The sequence below is a fragment of the Pseudonaja textilis genome, chromosome 1, assembly GCF_049901715.1.
Source record: "Pseudonaja textilis isolate UNSWEBS1 chromosome 1, rPseTex1.2, whole genome shotgun sequence".
NCBI lineage: Eukaryota > Metazoa > Chordata > Lepidosauria > Squamata > Elapidae > Pseudonaja > Pseudonaja textilis.
In genome coordinates, this window is record NC_141990.1 from 232,938,705 (window position 1) to 232,957,811 (window position 19,107).

General features: G+C 39.8%; 1 protein-coding gene across 2 annotated transcripts in view; it reads left to right on the top strand.

Annotated features, from left to right (window-relative positions):
• Nucleotides 1–2,047: 2,047 nt before the first annotated feature.
• Nucleotides 2,048–19,107, top strand: part of AP2A2 (adaptor related protein complex 2 subunit alpha 2) — a 67,551-nt gene continuing 50,491 nt past the window's right edge. For both annotated transcript variants that reach the window (XM_087920946.1, XM_026706596.2), the window contains exons 1-2: nucleotides 2,048–2,176; nucleotides 14,517–14,585. In XM_087920946.1, coding sequence (XP_087777072.1) covers nucleotides 2,110–2,176; nucleotides 14,517–14,585 — 136 coding nt within the window. In that variant the 5' untranslated portion in view covers nucleotides 2,048–2,109. The remainder of the gene's footprint in view (nucleotides 2,177–14,516; nucleotides 14,586–19,107) is intronic.

Genomic DNA, 19,107 nt, shown 5'->3' on the forward strand with positions numbered 1-19,107 from the left:
ATGGATACTGCCTGCCTGAAGAAGGACAGACTATTGTGATCGAATGGAAAGTCTAATGATGAAAGGGATGATGAAAAGACTAGCCATTGCTGACTCATATAAGTAAACATTCTAGTCCAGGGATGTGCAACTTTTTCCTACTTAATGACTATATTGATCTTTGAATGGTGGGACTCAATACAAACTTGACTATGTAAGGGCATTAAGAATGATCCATACTAGTGCTGAAGTGGAAAATGTATTTAAATTAGAGAACCAGTTTAGTGTAGCGATTAAGGCCCAGGCTATAAACCAGGAGACCCTGAGTTCTAATCCCACTTATGATGTGAAAGTCAACTGGGTGACTTTGGGCTAGTCTCTCTCAGCCCAACCCACCTCACAGGGCTGTTTTGGGGAAAATAGGAGGAAGTAAGTATTATATATGTTCTCTGTCTTGAGTTACTTATAAAAATTTAATAAATAACCTAGAAGTTAAGGTTAAATAACTTAACCTTTGTCAAGGTCTTTTCCACTTATTCGCAATATGAAATTGCACATTAGCTTCACTTGTATAGACTATCTGCATCTACAGTTAACAGACCAATTTGATTTAAACCCACAGCTCTCCCACAAAATGGCCAACTAACCACAGCATAGTCGGGAAGCTGACATTATTCCATAAGCCAATACAGCATTATAATACTGTATCTATATTAACTAATGTGCCTGTTAAAACAAGATCCTTAAGAGGAACGAATATTGGAATGGGCATAGAAAGTTCTTCATGCAATAACTGTAACAAACATTGTGGAGAGGGGTAGATGCTGTTTATTTCTGAGTAGATAATGGAAAACCCTGCTGTGTGTTCCAAACATGCAGCTGTATAGAGAGAGAGGATTAAGGAATGAGGGATCCTTGGTGCTCTTTGAACTTGGTTGTTTTCTTACAGATATTTCATTACCCAAAATCAAAGCACTGTTGATGTTACATAGTTTGGGTAACATCTGCAAGAACATCTGCAAGAACACCAAGCAAGCTCAGAGAGCACCAAGGACCCCGAATTTCAACTCTAAGCTACAAATATTCTCCTTTATAGAATTAAGAAAGCTTGCAGGCCCAGGAGAGGTGCAAAAATCCATGATTCACACTATAAAAATACCTTTGGAAGAGCAGTATGTAATTCTAAGCATACAGTACTGTATGCTTAGAATGCTACATTACTGTTGCTATTAGTTTATTGTAGTCTATTTTGATTTGATTGCAGGAACTATATACACAATGTAATATTTGAATAAAATAAAATGATAGTTGTTGATTTAACACACTAATTGGAAAGCAGCTGAATTTCAAAAGTTGTAACCAAGCTTCTTATAGCATTTTTGACTTCTCATCTCTCCCATCTGCTATAACGGAGCCACATTTAGATTTTTATTTTTTTTAATAAGGGAACGGCATAGGGTGCTTTTATTTTATTTTTTTAAAATGGATCATCATTGTGTGCAGTCTGAAAAATCTAACAGGGCTTGTAAGAGAGCCATGCAAGATAGAACGTTTTATACCCTATACCGACAAAGCAGTAATAGGGCAAACTTTTGGATGTCTATTCAGAAATCTTTCATTGCGTCCAGTCAGCTAAACTCACCAGGAGGATTGAAGATGGCAAACCAAATCCCATTTTAACGCTCAAGCGGATTTAATTCTCATTAGGGGCATGGCAGAGGCGGCGTTCCGCGCTCCATTTCCTCCGCCCAGCCAAGAAAGGATCAACACCTGCTCCCGCAGCAGCATGCGCGCTGTCTCGGGAGGAAGCCTCGGGCGCTCAAGTGGAGCCTGTTCCTTGGGGCTGAGGGCCCTGCAGCTGTAGCTAGCGACGAAGAGACGGCGGGGCCGCGGAGCGTCGCTCTGAGGCAGCCTCGCTCGGCCTAATCTCCGCCGCCACATCGCCCCCTCCGCACACGAGGTGGCGCCCCGAGGCGCTGCCTAGCGGCTCTGACATCGGAAGGCGAAGGCGGAAAGGCGTCGCGCTTGCGCTCAGGCGGGGCGGCAAAGGCGGCTTCGGGAAGGCTAAAGGTCCTTCGCGCGGATCGCGGCAGCAGTCTCGGCGGTGGGAGTCTCTGCTTCGGCGTAAAGATGCCGGCCGTGTCGAAGGGGGATGGGATGCGGGGCCTGGCCGTCTTCATCTCGGACATCAGGAACTGTAAGCGTGGCAGGGGCGGCGAGGAAAACTTGCCTCCAGCTAGGAGGGCTCGGCGGGGCTGGCGGGCTTTTTCGGGTGGGGTTCCTTTCCTTCCCCGGGGGCGGGGGGGCGCTGGTTTGCTTGTTTCTGCTCCGCGGCGTCGCCCGATCCTTTTCCACGGAGGCGGCTCCGGATTGCCTTGGGAAAGGGACCTCCGCGGGGGAAGGTCGGGCTGGGGTGGCTTCAAAGCGGCGCGAGAACCCGGCTATCCTGGGAAGGCTCCTCTCCGCTCTCGCCGCTGACGGCGTTTTGGGCTGGCAACGAGCCACCTTCTGCTGCCGGCGTCTCTTTCGCGTTGGCCTGGGGGTGGTGGTGGTGGTGGTCGGGGTCTCGTCTCTGAAACTGCTTTGCGAAAGCTGATTGTAGGGATGCGAAGCCCCGCGAGCTGTGCTGTAGATTGGGCCGGAGAAGTCCTTATTAGCCTGCGCCAACGCAGCCTCTTCTTGGCTGGGGTGGCTTTAAAGATACGGAATGTGCTTCCACCAACCCGGAAAACGGGCCTTAGTGAAACAGAGATTAGCTTTATCTTTCTGGGTGCGGGGGCAACGGAAGCTTGGCACATATAGGAAAAGACTGTAGTATGTATAGCCTTGGGAAAGAAAAATGAGGAGAGGGTCTTTGCTGGGAAAGCTGACAGCCCAGCCTCAAAACTCTTCCCTGCCCGAGGCCAGGCAGCAAAGGAGGCCCCATCTCAAATCAAGGTTTGTTGGTTAGCCCCCTGACAGAAAATTCCATAAATTCCTCTTCCTTAGTTGTAGAAATGCAGTGAAATAAAACATCCAAGCATTTACTCCACTTGAGGAGTACCTGGGGCTGTAAAGGAAGCAAGCTGCAGCAAAAATAAGTAGGACAAGAGTGTTCTGGCTTCCCTAGTCCCAATTTCTCATCCTTTTTTGAAAAAAAAAAAGAAATGTAGCTCCACCAGCATAAATCACTCTTGACAAAAATATGTTTAAAATCTTCTCCTACATTGCCTACTAAAATTGATTCTGGTTTAGAAGAATGGTCTAGCTGTTTGTCTGCGTCCCCACAGCAGACAGAAGTCGCTGTTTTTATCCATTTCCCAGCATATTTATTTTCTAAACAACAAAGTCATTCAAGAGCAACAATAATAGGAATTGCACCTGTGTATATATTTAGATGTATGCTGGTACAATGGTATGGCTTCTATAGCTAAATCAGCCCACAGACTGAGGTTTAATGAATTCTGAGCCGAAAGAATACTCCTAATCTTCTTTTGGCAGCAAGACTATCCTTCAGGAGACCTTTGAAAATTAAAACTGGAAAAGTTGGCCAGAAAGACCTGTGAACCAGCCAATATTCATTTTAAGAATTGTTTAAGGAATACGAATGGCTGTATTTACAGTTGTGCCAGGACACATGCTCTTTGATACTTTAATAATAAGTAAATTGAGAATACAGCATTAGATGCCTTGGAAAAACCTTCTGTGATTTGATACCTTTCAATGTGTAATCTTGAGGCAATGTATGCAAAAATATATTTCCATGTATTTGGAGGATCCTAAGTGAAGGGAAGATTGTCCTAGAACTGACTGTTAGTAAAATGACTGAGTAATCATTTGCTTGATATGCTTCCAAGAACAGCAGCTTCTCCTTTAACATATGCCCCTGTTCTGCAAGAAAAATAGGAAGTACCTCGGAAGTGGAATCTTTTTATTATAGAAGCCTAACTGCTTAAACGCTATCCTAAATATATATTCTGTTGACAAGTTATAGTTAGTTGGCTGCCTTTGAATGAAGATTGGTCTAGTTGCTAATTTGATCTGTGGTTATTGGATATACTGAAATCTCCCCTCCCTCCCTCCCTGCAAAAGAGCTATTGAGAAGTGACTTTACTGTCATTAAGCACTGTGGTTATATTCTCAATCTATAGAATTATCTATAAAATTATCAGATAATGAATATTTCAGTACAAAAGAATGTACAACATTTTAAGTCAGTTAAAACCTTTTAAAACTGCTTTGCCCAACTTGTTATATAATGATAGTGAGCTGTATCTCATTTACAATTCAATTTCTTGAAATATTTGGGAAATAGTGTTTATTTTAAATGAATCATTATTTGGGGATGCACCTTACATTTTTATCAAGAGGAAGATGCTTGGATCTGTGTATTTAAAAAAAAAATTGCAGTGCATAATCTATACTACTTGGTAAGAATATGGTACAGTACCTGGAGAACTACAACAAATAGTAATTTATCAACAGTTGAGGTCCAAAAATAAACCAGCTCAGAAACCCCAAAAGCCCCCCAAATCATTTGCTTCCCTGCCTTTCTGGTAAATACCCCTACGTTAAACTAATTAGTCTCAAAGAATGCTTGTTTGTGTTCTGGGAAGGCCTTCTGTATAGAGAGTGAACTTCGGAATCTTGTACTAGACATAGCAGAATCACTGTGACAGTTGTCAGAAAGGTTAGATCCATGGCTGAGATAATTAACCTCTTTATAGTAACCAAACACACACACACATTTGTTGCCTTCTTGATGTATTGAGGTTCAGGATTGCATGGACAATGTTGCCTGGGGCTTCTTGTTTAACAACTACCATGGAAAGTTGTATTATGGGCATTATATATTATATGGGCATTATATTCCCCAAGGCCATATAATGTTCACCTCCAAAACAAATAAGGTTGTGTATTAGTTTAGGCCAGTTGGTTTAGTGGGTAAAGCAGCAGGCTAGAAACCAGGAGACCATGAGTTTTAATTCCACTTTAGGCATAAGTCTCTCTATCTCAGCCCTAAGATGCAGACAGTGGACATGAAAACCTCAGGGATTAACTAGCCCTGGTAGTCTCCAAGAATCAAAATGACTTAAACGTACGATATAATGCAATAGTGATACCAAAATACAGCACTTGGAAAATTTGCACATTGAAAGAATTTCCATCTGTCAATTGCAAAGGGCCGCACTACTTGGATCCACACATAGACTATGCGCTGCAACATTACAACATACTAGCTTCTAAGGAAGAACTTGATGCATATGAAGGCTGACATCAGCTAAAAATCTGGCAGCTGTGATTTTACATTTTTGTCTCTAATAGTTCTACTTTGTTGAATTTCTGCATAAATGGTTGGTTAGTTAATTAAACTTGACTTTTCATTCTCCCAAGCTGATGAAATTTATACCATTATATTATATGCAGATAATGCAGTCTTTCTTTTCAGTTTCTCCACAAGTTTGAGAAGAATCATAGGAGTCCTGCAGAGAGTATCATTCATTCATTCATTCATTCATTCATTCATTCATTCATTCATTCCTGGCACAAAAACAGGCTTCCATTTGGTCTTCATTTGTTTGGAAATGGTTTCTCTTAGCTTTGGATGTGGGAAAGCACATGGCTCTTGTTTTATTCAAAATGCTCAGAGGCAATCTTTTATTTTTATTTTTTACAGTGAAAAGAGGTTGGTTGTAAACCAGCAACCTTCAGACTGTCAAAGCAAATATGCTAATGGCAACATGATACTCGAATGGACAATTTTCCAAATTTTGAAGACAATCTTCCCAAGGTTATCTTGTCTAAATTTTTAAGAGGAATATGTCAGGTCCCCAGTTATGGTTCACTCCCCCACCCCACCCCATATTTAGAGACAAATAAATGCTAGGATTGATTTCTGTTTTAGTTCTGTTAAAAAAAAAACTTCCCCAGCTAGTTTGATTCTTTTAATGAATCAAAATTTTAATGAATTTAATTCCAGTGATCATCCTCAGCAAAAATTAGGATTATTTTAGTTCTCCCCTTTCCAGCTGGTTTTGGTGAGTTAAAAGCAAGCTAGATAAGTTCTAAAGTAGCAAATACATGTACCAAAGCATAGGGAGGCCTTCATTTTGACATAGTGTAATGTTCTTTCATTTGATGTCCTTGATGGAAGATATAGACATTCCGTCAAAGGAGTACCTATATTCCCTATAGGTCCAGACACACTGAGACTGTTGAACATGACCTGCATTGTTCATTTGATAAAACATCTAAATATGACTCTTCTAAACATTTTAAAGGCTTCTGGTTATCCTGAGCAGTTTACCTCTTTGTTATTTCAGTTTCTGATCCATTTTACCATATAACAAGGCAAAGCTTTGAACAGCAGCTTATAGAATTTATTTGAAATTGATCACATGTAATGACAAAAGCCTTGTTTACATAATCACAAGGTTCTGTTTCTATTGTCTTCTCATCTGGTCACTTAATTGAACTCTTACTGCTATCCATAGAATAATATTTTATTACTTTCACTTATATATTCCTTTTAGCTTAGAACAATTTATGCTATTCCTTTTATAATAAGTGTACAATTATTCTATATTTTAATCTTAATTTACTACATATAATTTGAACATTCATATCTTAATCATAATTTACTTGATAGTTTTTGTAGATTTTTCTCTTATTTAGATTTTAGAATTCAATGTTTTAATTATCTTGCTTGTGGTATACATGGATTATTATGTTTGGAAGAATTCATTCTCCTGGTTTTGAATGATATCTTATACTAGTCTTGGATCAAAGTTAAATAAATTTGATTTACGGTCTTCTGAACACTAGTATTTCCTGCGTTGACTGCTACAAAACCCTAGGGAAATAATTATGTCATTGTTTTTCTTCCTTGGGCCTGCAAATATTCAAAGAAATTACATAAACTAGCACTCCAAACTTCAGGAAGCTTCCTTGCCTTTACATTAAGACTGTTGCTGAAATAAATGATAGCCAGGGTTTTAAGTGAATGCTGCCAATGAATACTATTTTCTTCCAAATAATTAACTACTTGAGATTATTTGTATCTCCATTTTCATTGTATTTTTCTGATGGCTTCTATTCCCAGGATGTGTTGATAGATAGGGAAACTGTTTCAGTAGAATTATGAATTCAGAAGAACTTCATTCCATATTTTTTCCTAGGTACATATCTTGTAATTAACAGATGTCCTGAAAAAGATTCTGTTGATTAGCTTTGGAAGCACTGAACTAGCTAGTCAGATAGAAATAGTGAATTTTGTTTTGTGCTGCCTTTTTTCTTAATAGTTGTTTCATTCTCCGCTTCCTTACTATCCATTGTTGAAAAGCAAGATGTGGTTGTAGTCGTGTTTTCAACAATTTCTGCTGTACTAGAGTAGATATTCAAGAAAAAGTACCAAATCCCCAGTATAAGTAACACTTGAGTTATACTTATAAAACAAAGTATACAATGGATCTTGATGGGTCTTAGTTTGCTCATTGTACTTCTAAGGTTTATGTTTAGGTTAGTCCTCGAAGAAAGTAGAATATTGTAACATTGTTAGTTTGTGGCCCATATAATGAAGAGTATGAGACTAATGGATGAGGTCTTATCTATTAAAGCTGCTATCATCTGAAGAAAATATAGTTTGGTAGTGGAAGAAAATTGTTTATAGTTAGCTTTACTTTTGGGAACTTGTATTGAGGATTTAGTGAATTTTTCCCTTAAGGTATTGGTTGACTTAGTTACAGAAGGAACTACCCAAAGTGCTGATTGTTTTAATGAATCACCCAATACTTCTCTGCTCTATTAAAACATAATTGATACATTTTATATACTGGGAAAAATACCTGTTTACAATGAAATGACACATGTTTTCCCATAGACTCTTTTAAGCATGGTGTTGGTGAGCTCTCTCCCTCAAACGTTTGGGAGAAATGTTACATTCAAATTAAAGAACTGTAAACAATACAAGAGTCATTCTTTATAATGGATACATTTTCTCTCAAATGAATGTGTAGGTCATGCATATACACTGCAGTGGCTTCCTTAATTCGTCCCAATGGGAGATACGATTGAAATAGAAATGAAATAAAACATAGTAAAATAAATTAAAAAAATCATACAGTTTAAGGAAAGGGTACAAAAGCATAGTAAACAGAAATATTATTTTGCTAACATGAAATACAGATAACCAGTGTAATTTGTAAAAATTTGAATGTTATTATACAGTAATGATTAATAAAGCTTGGTGGAGGTGGGAATTACAAAGTCCTGCTTTTGATTTGAAATGCATTTGAACAAAATATTGCACAACAGCTGATTGTAACTGAACATACATTATAGCTTTTCTTTGATCTTATTTGCTTAGGGCTTTCCTTGACCTGATGGAGAGGAGAGGACAGCAAAGGCAAATATTGTTTATGCTTTGCTGTTAGCTCTTGCTTTTTGTGCCTAGGTTGATCTACACCAATTAAAATATTTAGTTGCAATTCTTTACAATGATAAAAAGTTACAAATGGGGGTAGAAGAAGCTTGTTTGTAGAACCAGATTAAACGGATGCATTGAACTTTTGAACCTCCATTGCTCTTGATTAATCTGAAGTTCAACTGGGTACTGTTGAGGTGGTTGTTTTTGCCTAGAAAAGCAATGTTTTTTTAAAAATTGCTTTCTCTCCCTGTACCTAAGAGTGAGACAGGCAGACGATTGGTATGAACTTGGTAGCTTTCCTGCAGAAACCTATTTTTGTCAGCTTGAAAACAGATTTTTCAGCTGAAATAAACAGTCATGGATTTCTTTACACTTGGTAGTTTGCTGTTAACAAAGGATTGGTCATCTTTACTGCATCATAGAGCTTCCTCTGATTCTCAAATCTATAGGGAGCCCATCAGCAAAAAAATGTTCTCTGTTGCTGAGAGCAAATCATGCAAAATAAAGCACAAAGGCACAAGGGAATGGGTTGTTTTTCTGACTTCTAAGGCCTGTAACGAACAGTCATTATGCATTTGTAAACTTAAAAAATTGTTTTAAAGCAAGCTGGTGTAATTAACAACTGTAACCAGCCATGTCTGTGTGAGGTGATTTGCAGTGATTAAATTATGTTGCTAAATGTATAGGGACAATTTGCAAGAATGTAGCTTAGAATTGAATTGTTGTTATGTTCTTTGTGTTCTCTGAGCTTGCTTTTTTTCTTGCAGACATCTTGTTTCCAGTTACTTTGTCTAGTAATGAACATCAGGAAGAAGAAAAGCAATCTTGGAGAAGACTTAAGAACCCAACAACATATTAATGAGTTAAAAGCTAAAATGGGATTGAATTCATGGCAAGAAGTTGCTTTTCTTTTAAACAAACTGATCATATCTCATAATCATAGTCATAAAACTGAGGTGTGACTCCTTAGTTAATGCAACTGTACATTGAGCATTTTTAATAAGCCTGGATCGTGTCTATTGCAACATTGAATGACATAGTCTTAGACTTCTGGCAAGTAGCAATAGCAATAGCACTTAGATTTATATACCGTTTCATAGTGCTTTTACAGCCTTTTCTAAGTGGTTTCCAGAGTCAGCATATTGCCCCCAACAATCTGGGTCCTCATTTTATCCACCTCAGAGGGATGGAAGGCTGAGTCAACCTAAGAAGATGACCTGCTTTGCTACACAGTTAAAGCCTTCACTTTTTGAGCTACCTTTTAAAGTCTTCAACCAGGCTGCTAAAAATATGACTTAAAAGTTTGCCTTAGAGTTTTTAAAATGGCTGTCCAGGCACATACAGTTCTTCATACCATTTCAGTGTGTACCCTACTAGGTATGCAGATAGGAAAGACAAACTGTTTCTTGCCAGGGGATCAGAAAAATTGGAACTTGTTCTCATTTTGTACGTTGGAGTTCCCAGTTTGTAAATGTACATATAGATATTCCAGCTTTATTTTCATATTTGGGTGCTTTATAGGCAGGAGCTGCTCTGAAAGAAATATGCGAAGGAGTGCCTATTTCTTTCCTTTTTTTTTTGTTCACACACTGAATGAAAATGAGAGGCATTGTTGTCTTTTTTACAGTAGACTTAGTTTCACTAGTCCGTGTAACATTGTAGAAAGAAAGTCACTGAACATTCCTATCTGTTTAAATGACCTTTCAAAGGAAGTTCATAGGCCTTCTGTTAATCAGAACTATTCAAGGTTAGAAGGTCAGTGTTCAGCCTGCAGTGGAAAAGAACTGTTTTTGATAGAAGTTCAGTGTGTTGATACCCTTTTCCTGGTAATGTAAAGAAATCTGGGCAAAATGACTAAATCTATTGAGGAAAATGTATCAATTACGTTTGATATAATTGTCTTCCAACAGAATGTCTAGGTAATTTCATTAATATTAATTAATTAATTAATTTCATTAATCACTCGACTTCGTTCCCAGTTAGATGCCGGCGTGGTTGCTGATCCGGTGGAAGCTTCTATGGCAGGTTCTTGCCCCATTACCTGGGAACGGTTTGACCCTATTGCTCCTGAGGAAGTGGACAGGATTCTAGGGAGTATGCGTGCGAGCACCTGTATTTTAGACCCATGTCCCTCCTGGCTTGTGAAAGCTTCCCAGGAGGTGACAGGCGGGTGAACTCTAGCACTGATTTATGCTTCTCTACAGGAGGGGACGGTGCCCCAGCACTTTAAGGAGGCTGTGTTCCGCCCTTTTCTTAAGTCGCTGGACTCCATCCGGTTGGATAATTTCCAACCTGTTTCCAATCTTCCCTTTTTGGGCAAGGTTGTTGAGAATGTGGTCACGCAGCAGCTCCAGAAGTTTCTGGATGAGGTTTCTCAACCCCTACCAATCAGGATTCAGGCCTGGATTTGGGACAGAAACAACATTGGTTGCACTTTTGGATGATCTCTGGCGGGAGCAGGTTGGGGGTAGTGAATCCATCCTTGCTCTACTTGACCTCTTGGCGGGTCTTGATACCATTGACCATGGGATTCTCCTGGGACAGCTTCAGGGGATGGGAGTGGAAGGCCTTGTGTTGCTTTGCTTCACTTCCTTCCTCTGTGGCTGCTCTCAGTCAGTGTTGATAGGAGGTGAGAGATCCAACCCTCGCCCACTGCTTCATGGCTCTCTGCTCCTGTTCAACATTTATATATTTCACCACTGGGTGAGATCATCCATCACTATGGACTGAGGTATCATCAATATGCTGATGATACTCAGCTGTATATCTTGGCCCGTGGTGAGTTAAGTGTTGCTGTGTCCTCCCTCTCGCAATGCTTGGAGGCTGTTAGGGGCTGGATGGGGAGCAACGGATTGAAACTAAACCCATGCAAGACCGAGTGGCTCTGTGTCGGGGGTTCGTTGGTTCAGGGAAAATTACCACCTTTAGTCTTGGATGGGGTGGAACTACCCCAAAGAGACCCTGTGCATAATCTGGGGGTTCTCCTGGACTCACGACTCTTGTTTGAAGAGCAGGTGGTGGTCGTGGCCAGGAGGGCCTTTGTGCAACTGCAGATTGTGCACCAGTTATGCCCTTTTTTGAATCAGCGGTCCCTACTCACAGTCACTCATGCCCTGGTCACTTCCCGTCTTGATTATTGCAACGCGCTCTACATGGGGCTGCCCTTGAAGAGCATCTGGAGGCTCCAGTTGGTGCAAAATGCAGTGGCCTGCATAGTTTTATGCAGACCCCGGTGTACACATGTATCACCTCTCCTGCAGGAGCTGCATTGGCTGCCAATTTGCTTCTGGGTACAATTCAAGGTGCTAGTTGTCACCTTTAAAGCCCTTCATGGCTTGGGTCCGGGTTATCTGAGGAAACATCTCTCTCCAGTGACATCTACCCGACCCATTAGAGCGAGGAGGCAGGAATGCTGCGGGTCCCACCCCGAGGGAAATACACCTGATGGGACCTAGAAGAAGGGCCTTCTCTGTGGTGGCTCCATCTCTCTGGAACATCATTCCCCCAGAGATTAGAATGCCCCCCTCATTAATACTATTCCGAAAGGCACTGAAGACCTGGTTTTGCCAATGGGCCTGGGGAACCCAGAGAGGGATGGAAGCCTCAGATGGCTAGTGTGACCTGTTGTCGTCGGGGTGGGGTGGGTGGGAGTTGGTTTTTGTTTTGTTTTTTGTTTTCCAAATTTACTGGATTCTTTTTGTTAGTTCTTATTGTTTTTGTTTTTTGTTTTAAATATGATTTTACATTGTGTAAGCCGCCTTGAGGTGCCATGGGCGAATAGGCGGCAATATAAGTAAGTAAGTAAGTAAGTAAGTAAGTAAGTAAGTAAGTAAGTAAGTAAATAAATAAAGGAAACAAAAAAATGTTGTGAGAAAAATGTGTTAAAAAAATCTTCAGAGGCATAAAATAAAAGGGCAATAATGATGACTTAGAGAGCCTATCTGGTCCAGTGGCTAAGACATCAGGCTAGAATCCAGAATCCATGAGTTCTAGTCCCACTTTAGTCAAAAAGCCAACTGGGTGACCCTGGGCCAGTCAGTTTCTCTCAGTCCTAGAAACAGGCAATGGCAAACCATTTCTGAAGAACCTTGGAAAGAAAACTTCAAGCCTAGTCCAGGCAGTTTCTAGGAGTCAATATTAATTTGAAAGAACATACCCTTCCCTCTACCCTCACTCCCCACCCCCACCAAATGTTATTGAACGGATGTCTTCAGGAAGTGAATTTTCATATATTCAAGAGAGTTTGGCATAGTGCTAAGCCATTAGGTAAGCAACAGCACTTTGAAATGTATTTGGAACCAGATTATAACATAGTCAACATTTACAGTACTGAGAACATCCTTCAATTTAACAAATAATCACCTAAGGGGATACACACACCTCTATCCCTCCCTCCCTCTTGTTGTATATCTATAGTGTTATTCAAACATGGATAGTTACAGCTGGGTTGTTTCATCCCTGTTCAGTGAAGTGAAATAATTACATCTGATATAGTTTTATCAATTCTATATGGAAAGAAAGATGATGTGATTGTGTTTCTACCTTAAAAGTACTATTGGCCAAAGGTGTTTTTTTTTTTTTACATTGGTCAGCATAACTTGTGTTACATCTAGCAAGAAGCTAGAATTAATCTCTGTAAATGTCATCTGGCTGGAGGGATGTTTTCCAGTCACACTTACTATCCATCATAAATGCATTGACTCCCGTCAGTTTTATATTATATTGCATGCTGTCATCAGTAGTGGTATCCTACCTTAGTTGCTACCGGTTAGGTGTGTGATAGTGCATGAGCACCCCTAACAAGCCAATCAGCTGAGAGGATGAAGAAACGAAAAGCTAGGAGCGACCCTCCTACTCTCCCATGCGCTGTTCGGTCTTTTATCCTCTCAGCTGATTGGGGCTTTTTTTGCCTCCTCTCAGCTGATCGGAGGCTTTGTTTAACTGGTAGTGATTTTTATTACCGGTTCGGTTGAACCAGGCCAAACTGATAGCATATCACCACTGGCTGTCATTGTCTTATTTATAAAAGATCCTAATGAAACGTTGTGCATCATTCCCTGTTTCTTGGAATTTTTTTCTCCTTCATCTCCTTCCGTTTCATTGGTTTTCAAATTTTAATCAAGGGCTACCATTGGCAAATCCTAATTTCAAGACAGGACCATCTTGTGAAGAAAGGTCAGAGAGGTAGTACAGCAGGAACATCAAGGGATTTACAATCAGTTTATTACAAAAGGATGAGAGAAAAAAAATGTAGGATTTAAACCCATATTTTTCAAACTTGGGAACTTTAAGATGTGTGGACTTTAACTCCCAGAATTCTCTAGCCTGCATTCTGCATTCTAAAGCCCACACATCTTAAAGTTGCCAAGAGGGATCCTTGGTACTCTCTGAGATTTCTTGCTTTCTTGCAGATGTTTCACTACCCAAACTAGGTAACATCATCAGTGCTACTAAGGAGTGTACTTTGCTGTCAGTTTATATTCTAGTGCAGTGATGGCTAATGTTTTCAGCACCAAGTGCCCAAAGCACATGTGCACATCCCCCAAATGCAATACATGTGTGCCCCCGTGCATATGCCCTGCCCCCGCACATACGCCCCACACATGCATGTGTGTCTTCCACGCATGTGTGCATCCCCCACACATGCGTGTGCATCTCCGTCCCTGCGCCCCACCCCTGCGCATGCACCCCACCCCCCATACATGTGTCCCCTCCTGCATGTGCGTGAATCCCCCACACATGCACCCCATCTCTGTGCATGTACAGCAGAGCCCCAAAGATCTGGCTGGTGGGAGGCGTGTGCATGCATGTTTGGAAGAACTGCGCTGGGGTGACGGCTTGTATGCCCACAGAGAGGGCTCCGTGTGCCACCTCTGGCACGCATGCCATAGGTTTGCCATGCCATCACAGTTCTAGTGGCTTGCCCTGTTAGTGTTGGCTTCTTTGGCTGGGCACTTTAGTGTTGGCTTTGGGGCAATTTCTTGATTTTGGGGTATTATTTACTTAAAGTTGCCAAGTTTGAAAAATGCTGATTTAAACCCTCCAAATTATTGTGATGTTAAAGACTGTACATTCTGTTCCCAATTTGTACTCTGAACTGAGAGGTTTTTTTCCCCGTTTTTTTTCCCCCCAGGTAAAAGCAAAGAAGCTGAGATTAAAAGAATAAACAAAGAACTGGCAAATATTCGATCCAAATTTAAAGGTAAGAAAGTAATGCATTGCTTTGCAGATTTTATTGTAGAAAACGAAAATCCTTTTGGATGAATAATATGGTGTTAGCAACTGTTGCCATTTTGGATTTTCCATTAAGGATCCCGTTTCATATTCTACGTGGGGCTGGCAGAATGCTTGGCTTTCCATAATTCTCACTAACTATGAATGAGGCAAGATAGTCTCCCCTCCCGCCTGCCCCTTCCCCAAAGCTTTTAAGGGTAAATAAAATAAAAACCAGGGCATGTTAATCAGCCGTTACCACAAAAGCAACTGGAATGCAAAACAAATTGAAAGATGAAGAAGACCTGGCTCTAATTTGATATGTCATCTGATATTTAACAAATGGATATTATTTAGCATGCCACAGCATCCTACCCCACGTTCATGGTCACACTTGGCTTAGCAGGGTATGTGGACATGGCCTGTGTAATACAATAGTCCTCAGTTGCTCATACCGCTTCACCAATCCTTTGAAGTTGTCACGATGCTGAGGGGTAATTACAACTGTTCCTTGAATTTCTGGCCGTTGCAGTGTCTTATGGTCACATGATTGCCTTTTGTGACTTTCTCTGCTGGCTTCCCACAACCAAAATCAATGGGGAAGCTAGCAGGGAAGGTCACAAGGTGCTCTGCTCCCCGCCTCCCTCTACTCGCACACATCCTGCAGCCTCCCTGAGCTTCCAAATATGGTGGACACTGTAATTTCTCTTTTAGTTGTGAATGAGCTTGATTGGAATGGTTCAGTAGCTTAAAACGCTCTGGTACCTTCATTCAAGGCAGTAGATTTATTTTATAATTTGTAACCAGAATCACTTAACAGCCATGTTACTAACTTAACAACGGCAGAGATTCACTTAGTAACTGTAGCGAGAAAGTTTGCAAATGGAGCAAAACTCACTTAACAAATGTTTTGCTTAGCAACAGAAATTTTAGGCTTGATTGCCGTCATAAGGCTAGGACTACCTGTAAGTGTCTGGCTATATAGAACCAAGGTTTTTTTTTAAAAAAAAGGTTTTTATTAACTTTCTTTTAGTTACTAGGGCTCGGAGGTGAATTTTTATTTTGATCCTGGTGTTTTATGCATGCAAACTGCCTAAATTGGATCAGAACAGTCATCATTTTTTTTTTAAAAAAAAAAGTTTTAACAGCACAGCAGTTACACAACCTAGCATAGTTTTCTGCTTTTTATAAAATATAGGGAACTGAAGATGGGGCAGCATATTGGCTGAGATAAGAAGACATTCTCCAGAAACACTGCCTAGAGAGATAGTGGGTTGTCTCTTGTTGCAGACAGTATGATCAACTGAATATGGCATGGCCCTTCTTAGAAAAGAAGGCTGAACAAGCTGTTTGTGATGAACAAGCTGTTTCAAGACAGCCTGGGTTACACAAGTACATTTGCCAGTCTCGGATATCCTTGGCTCTTCACTGAATATGTAGACTAGTGCTCCTTTATTTATTTGTTTGATTTGATTTGTCAATTGCTTACAAGATAATAGGTATAAGTATATACATAGTTATGAATACATGAAATGGGTACATATAAGAAAAATAAAAGAAACAATAGGACAGGGATGGTAGGCACGTTGGTGCGCTTATGCACGCCCCTTACAGACCTCTTAGAAAAGGGGTGAGGTCAATAGTAGACAGTCTAAGGTTAAAGTTTTTGGGGTTTGGGGAAGAAACCACAGAGTCAGGTAGAGTATTCCAGACATTGACCACTCTGTTGCTGAAGTCGTATTTCCTGCAATCAAGTTTGGTGAGGTTAATCTTGAGTTTGTATCTATTGTGTGCTCTTGTGTTGTTATGGTTGAAGCTGAAGTTTCTCCTATATGGCAAGCTGCACAGACTTTAATTGCATGTTCATAAAAATAATTCAAAGAACAAAGAAATTCCTTGATCAAGGCAGATCAGCAGTTGAGCCTTCAATTACCTTACCCTACTGTAAGAAATTACATTGAACTGAGATTTAAAAAAAAAGAAAGCTGATGGCATGATGGTTAATGGGTTTGCCTGTCATATGAATGCTACTGATTTATTCAGAAAAACAAGTTTAAGCAAACGGCTTAATGAGATTTGTGCAGCCAACCTCAATAATTTTGAGAACACTGTCATATTTCATATTTGGTATTATTAACCGTATTAACGAAACATGCTATTTATTATCTTAGTTCAGAAATATATATATATATATATATATATATATCGTCATTATAGTTGTGCTTTTAAAGTTGTAGCAACGTTTCGGCAGAATCTCATCTGGCATCATCAGGCTTCTGTATTGTGTTCGTCTGTGAGTCAGACTTTTACAGTAAAAGTTGCTACAATGTTGCTACAACTTTAAAAGCACAACTATAATGACGTGGGAAAATACCTGAACAAAGCTGAATGCCATACATGTAAGTACCCGCGAAGACTTAAGAAAACAAATATATAGATATAGATATAGATATAGATATATGTATATGTATATATATGTATACGTATACGTATATGTATATATATGGTATTCAGCTTTCTTCGGGTATTTTCCCACGTCATTATAGTTGTGCTTTTAAAGTTGTAGCAACGTTTCGGCAGAATCTCATCTGCCATCATCAGGCTTCTGTATTGCATTTGGTCTGTAAGTCAGACTTTCACAGCCGTTTTTGTTTTAAATTTGGTGCTAGCCTACTGCTGTGTAAGAATGATTTTTTCTTCATCCTGATTGTTTGGGAGTCTTGGTCTGTGTTTATTGGTCTTGGAGTTTGCTGTGTTCTGCTTGATTGGTGTTTCTAATATCTTCTGTCTGTTTTGTAGCTTTTTTTGGTCTTGATTGGCTGGCAACAGTGTGTTTCCTGTATTGGAGGCTTTTAGTGCGGCTTGGTTCCGAGTAAATGTACGGTTATCATTTATTAGAAAGCTAGGTTTCATCTGGGTGCCTGGTTGGGGTGTGTTTGAGTTGGAGGTATCAGGGGGAGTCTGTTTGTGCCCAGGTGTTTGACTGGCTTGTGGTGTGGAGATTTTTTTGTTTGAGAGTGCAGGATTCCAAATAATTGACAGTCTGGTGGAGTCATCTCTTCTATTCATACTTTCAGGTCTTTTTTCAATCTCTATGGCTGTGTGTGTGTGTGTGTGTGTGTGTGTGTACACACACACACATACATATATTGTCTGTGATTTAAAATGTGCTGATTTATACAAGTAAAAGGTATTGAATTATGTGAATATTTTGCAGCTGGCCATAGCTATTGAACAAACTTCTCTAATTTTGTATGATATCAACAATGAAAGAATTTTCTTGTTTGCATGTTAGATAGCTCAAGGTGGGATGGAAATTTTTTTGTTGAGAGTTCCATGTGTGTGTGTTTGTTTATTTGTTTTTGTGTGCACACCTTTAAGTCATTATTGACTCCTGATGACTGCCTGGACAAGTCTTGGCATTTTTGTTGGCAAGAGTTTAGAAGTGGTTTGCTACTGCCTGTTTCCTCTGGCTGAGAGAGAATGACTAAACTAAAGCTACCCAGCAGGCTTCATGCCCTAAAGCAAGACTAGAATTAGAGATCTCCCAGTTTCTAACCTGGTACCTTAATTGCTACACCAAACTGACTCTTTTCCATAGTAGTTGTAATGAAGAGTAGTACAATTCATAATAGAAATCATTAGCTAAAGTCTGCTTTTAAAGAAAATCTGAAGAAGCTACAGCTAAACCTTTCAAATCAAAAAAAGAAAAAAAAATCAGTTGCTGTGACTCTAACGGAGACTCTTCATTGATACATAGCTCTACACTTTAGAAAGAACAATGCATGCCTGAGTAAAGCAATGAGACTGTATTTTAAAAAAAACATTGAAGTCTCAGCTTTGAAATTGTTGATGCAAACCATGAAATCAGTTCCCTTTTTTGTTTAAATATTACACAAGAGAAAAGGGGGAGGGAATATACAAATATGTGCTATCTTTTAGGTTTTGTCCTTTTGTCCTTTTTAATAATCTCAACAAAAGCAAAACAATCCTCCTAAGGAACAAAACAAACAAAGATATGTGTATGTGTTTGCTTCTTATCTATATGAATATGAGTCTCTCCTATCTCCAAAAAACAGCCTGAATCCATTGGAGTGAATTATTGCCAGTTGTACTAGTCAGTGGCCCTGGAGACTTGTATTCTTTGGGATTATCATCAGCAGTGTAAAAGAAACAGCTATTGGACGCTACTATGATTTTAATGTGGTTAATTGAATTTCTTTTGCTGTGTTGCTTAGTTTAGGCTCACTTCTTAATATATAACATCCCATATAAGTAGAATGGAGCGCTATATGTCAAGATACCAACCTGAATATATAAATAGTTCCTTAAATACTCCTGAATTTGGCCCCTAAAATCATCCTAGAAGGGAGAGAGAGAGAAACTTTCTTATTTGCTTAGGTGGTGGCAGACATCCTTTTCATGTTATTTGCCAATGTACTGATTGAACATAAAGGTTTACAGAAAATCCAGATTCAAAAAGTTACTTCATCTCCCAGTTCTTTCCAAGG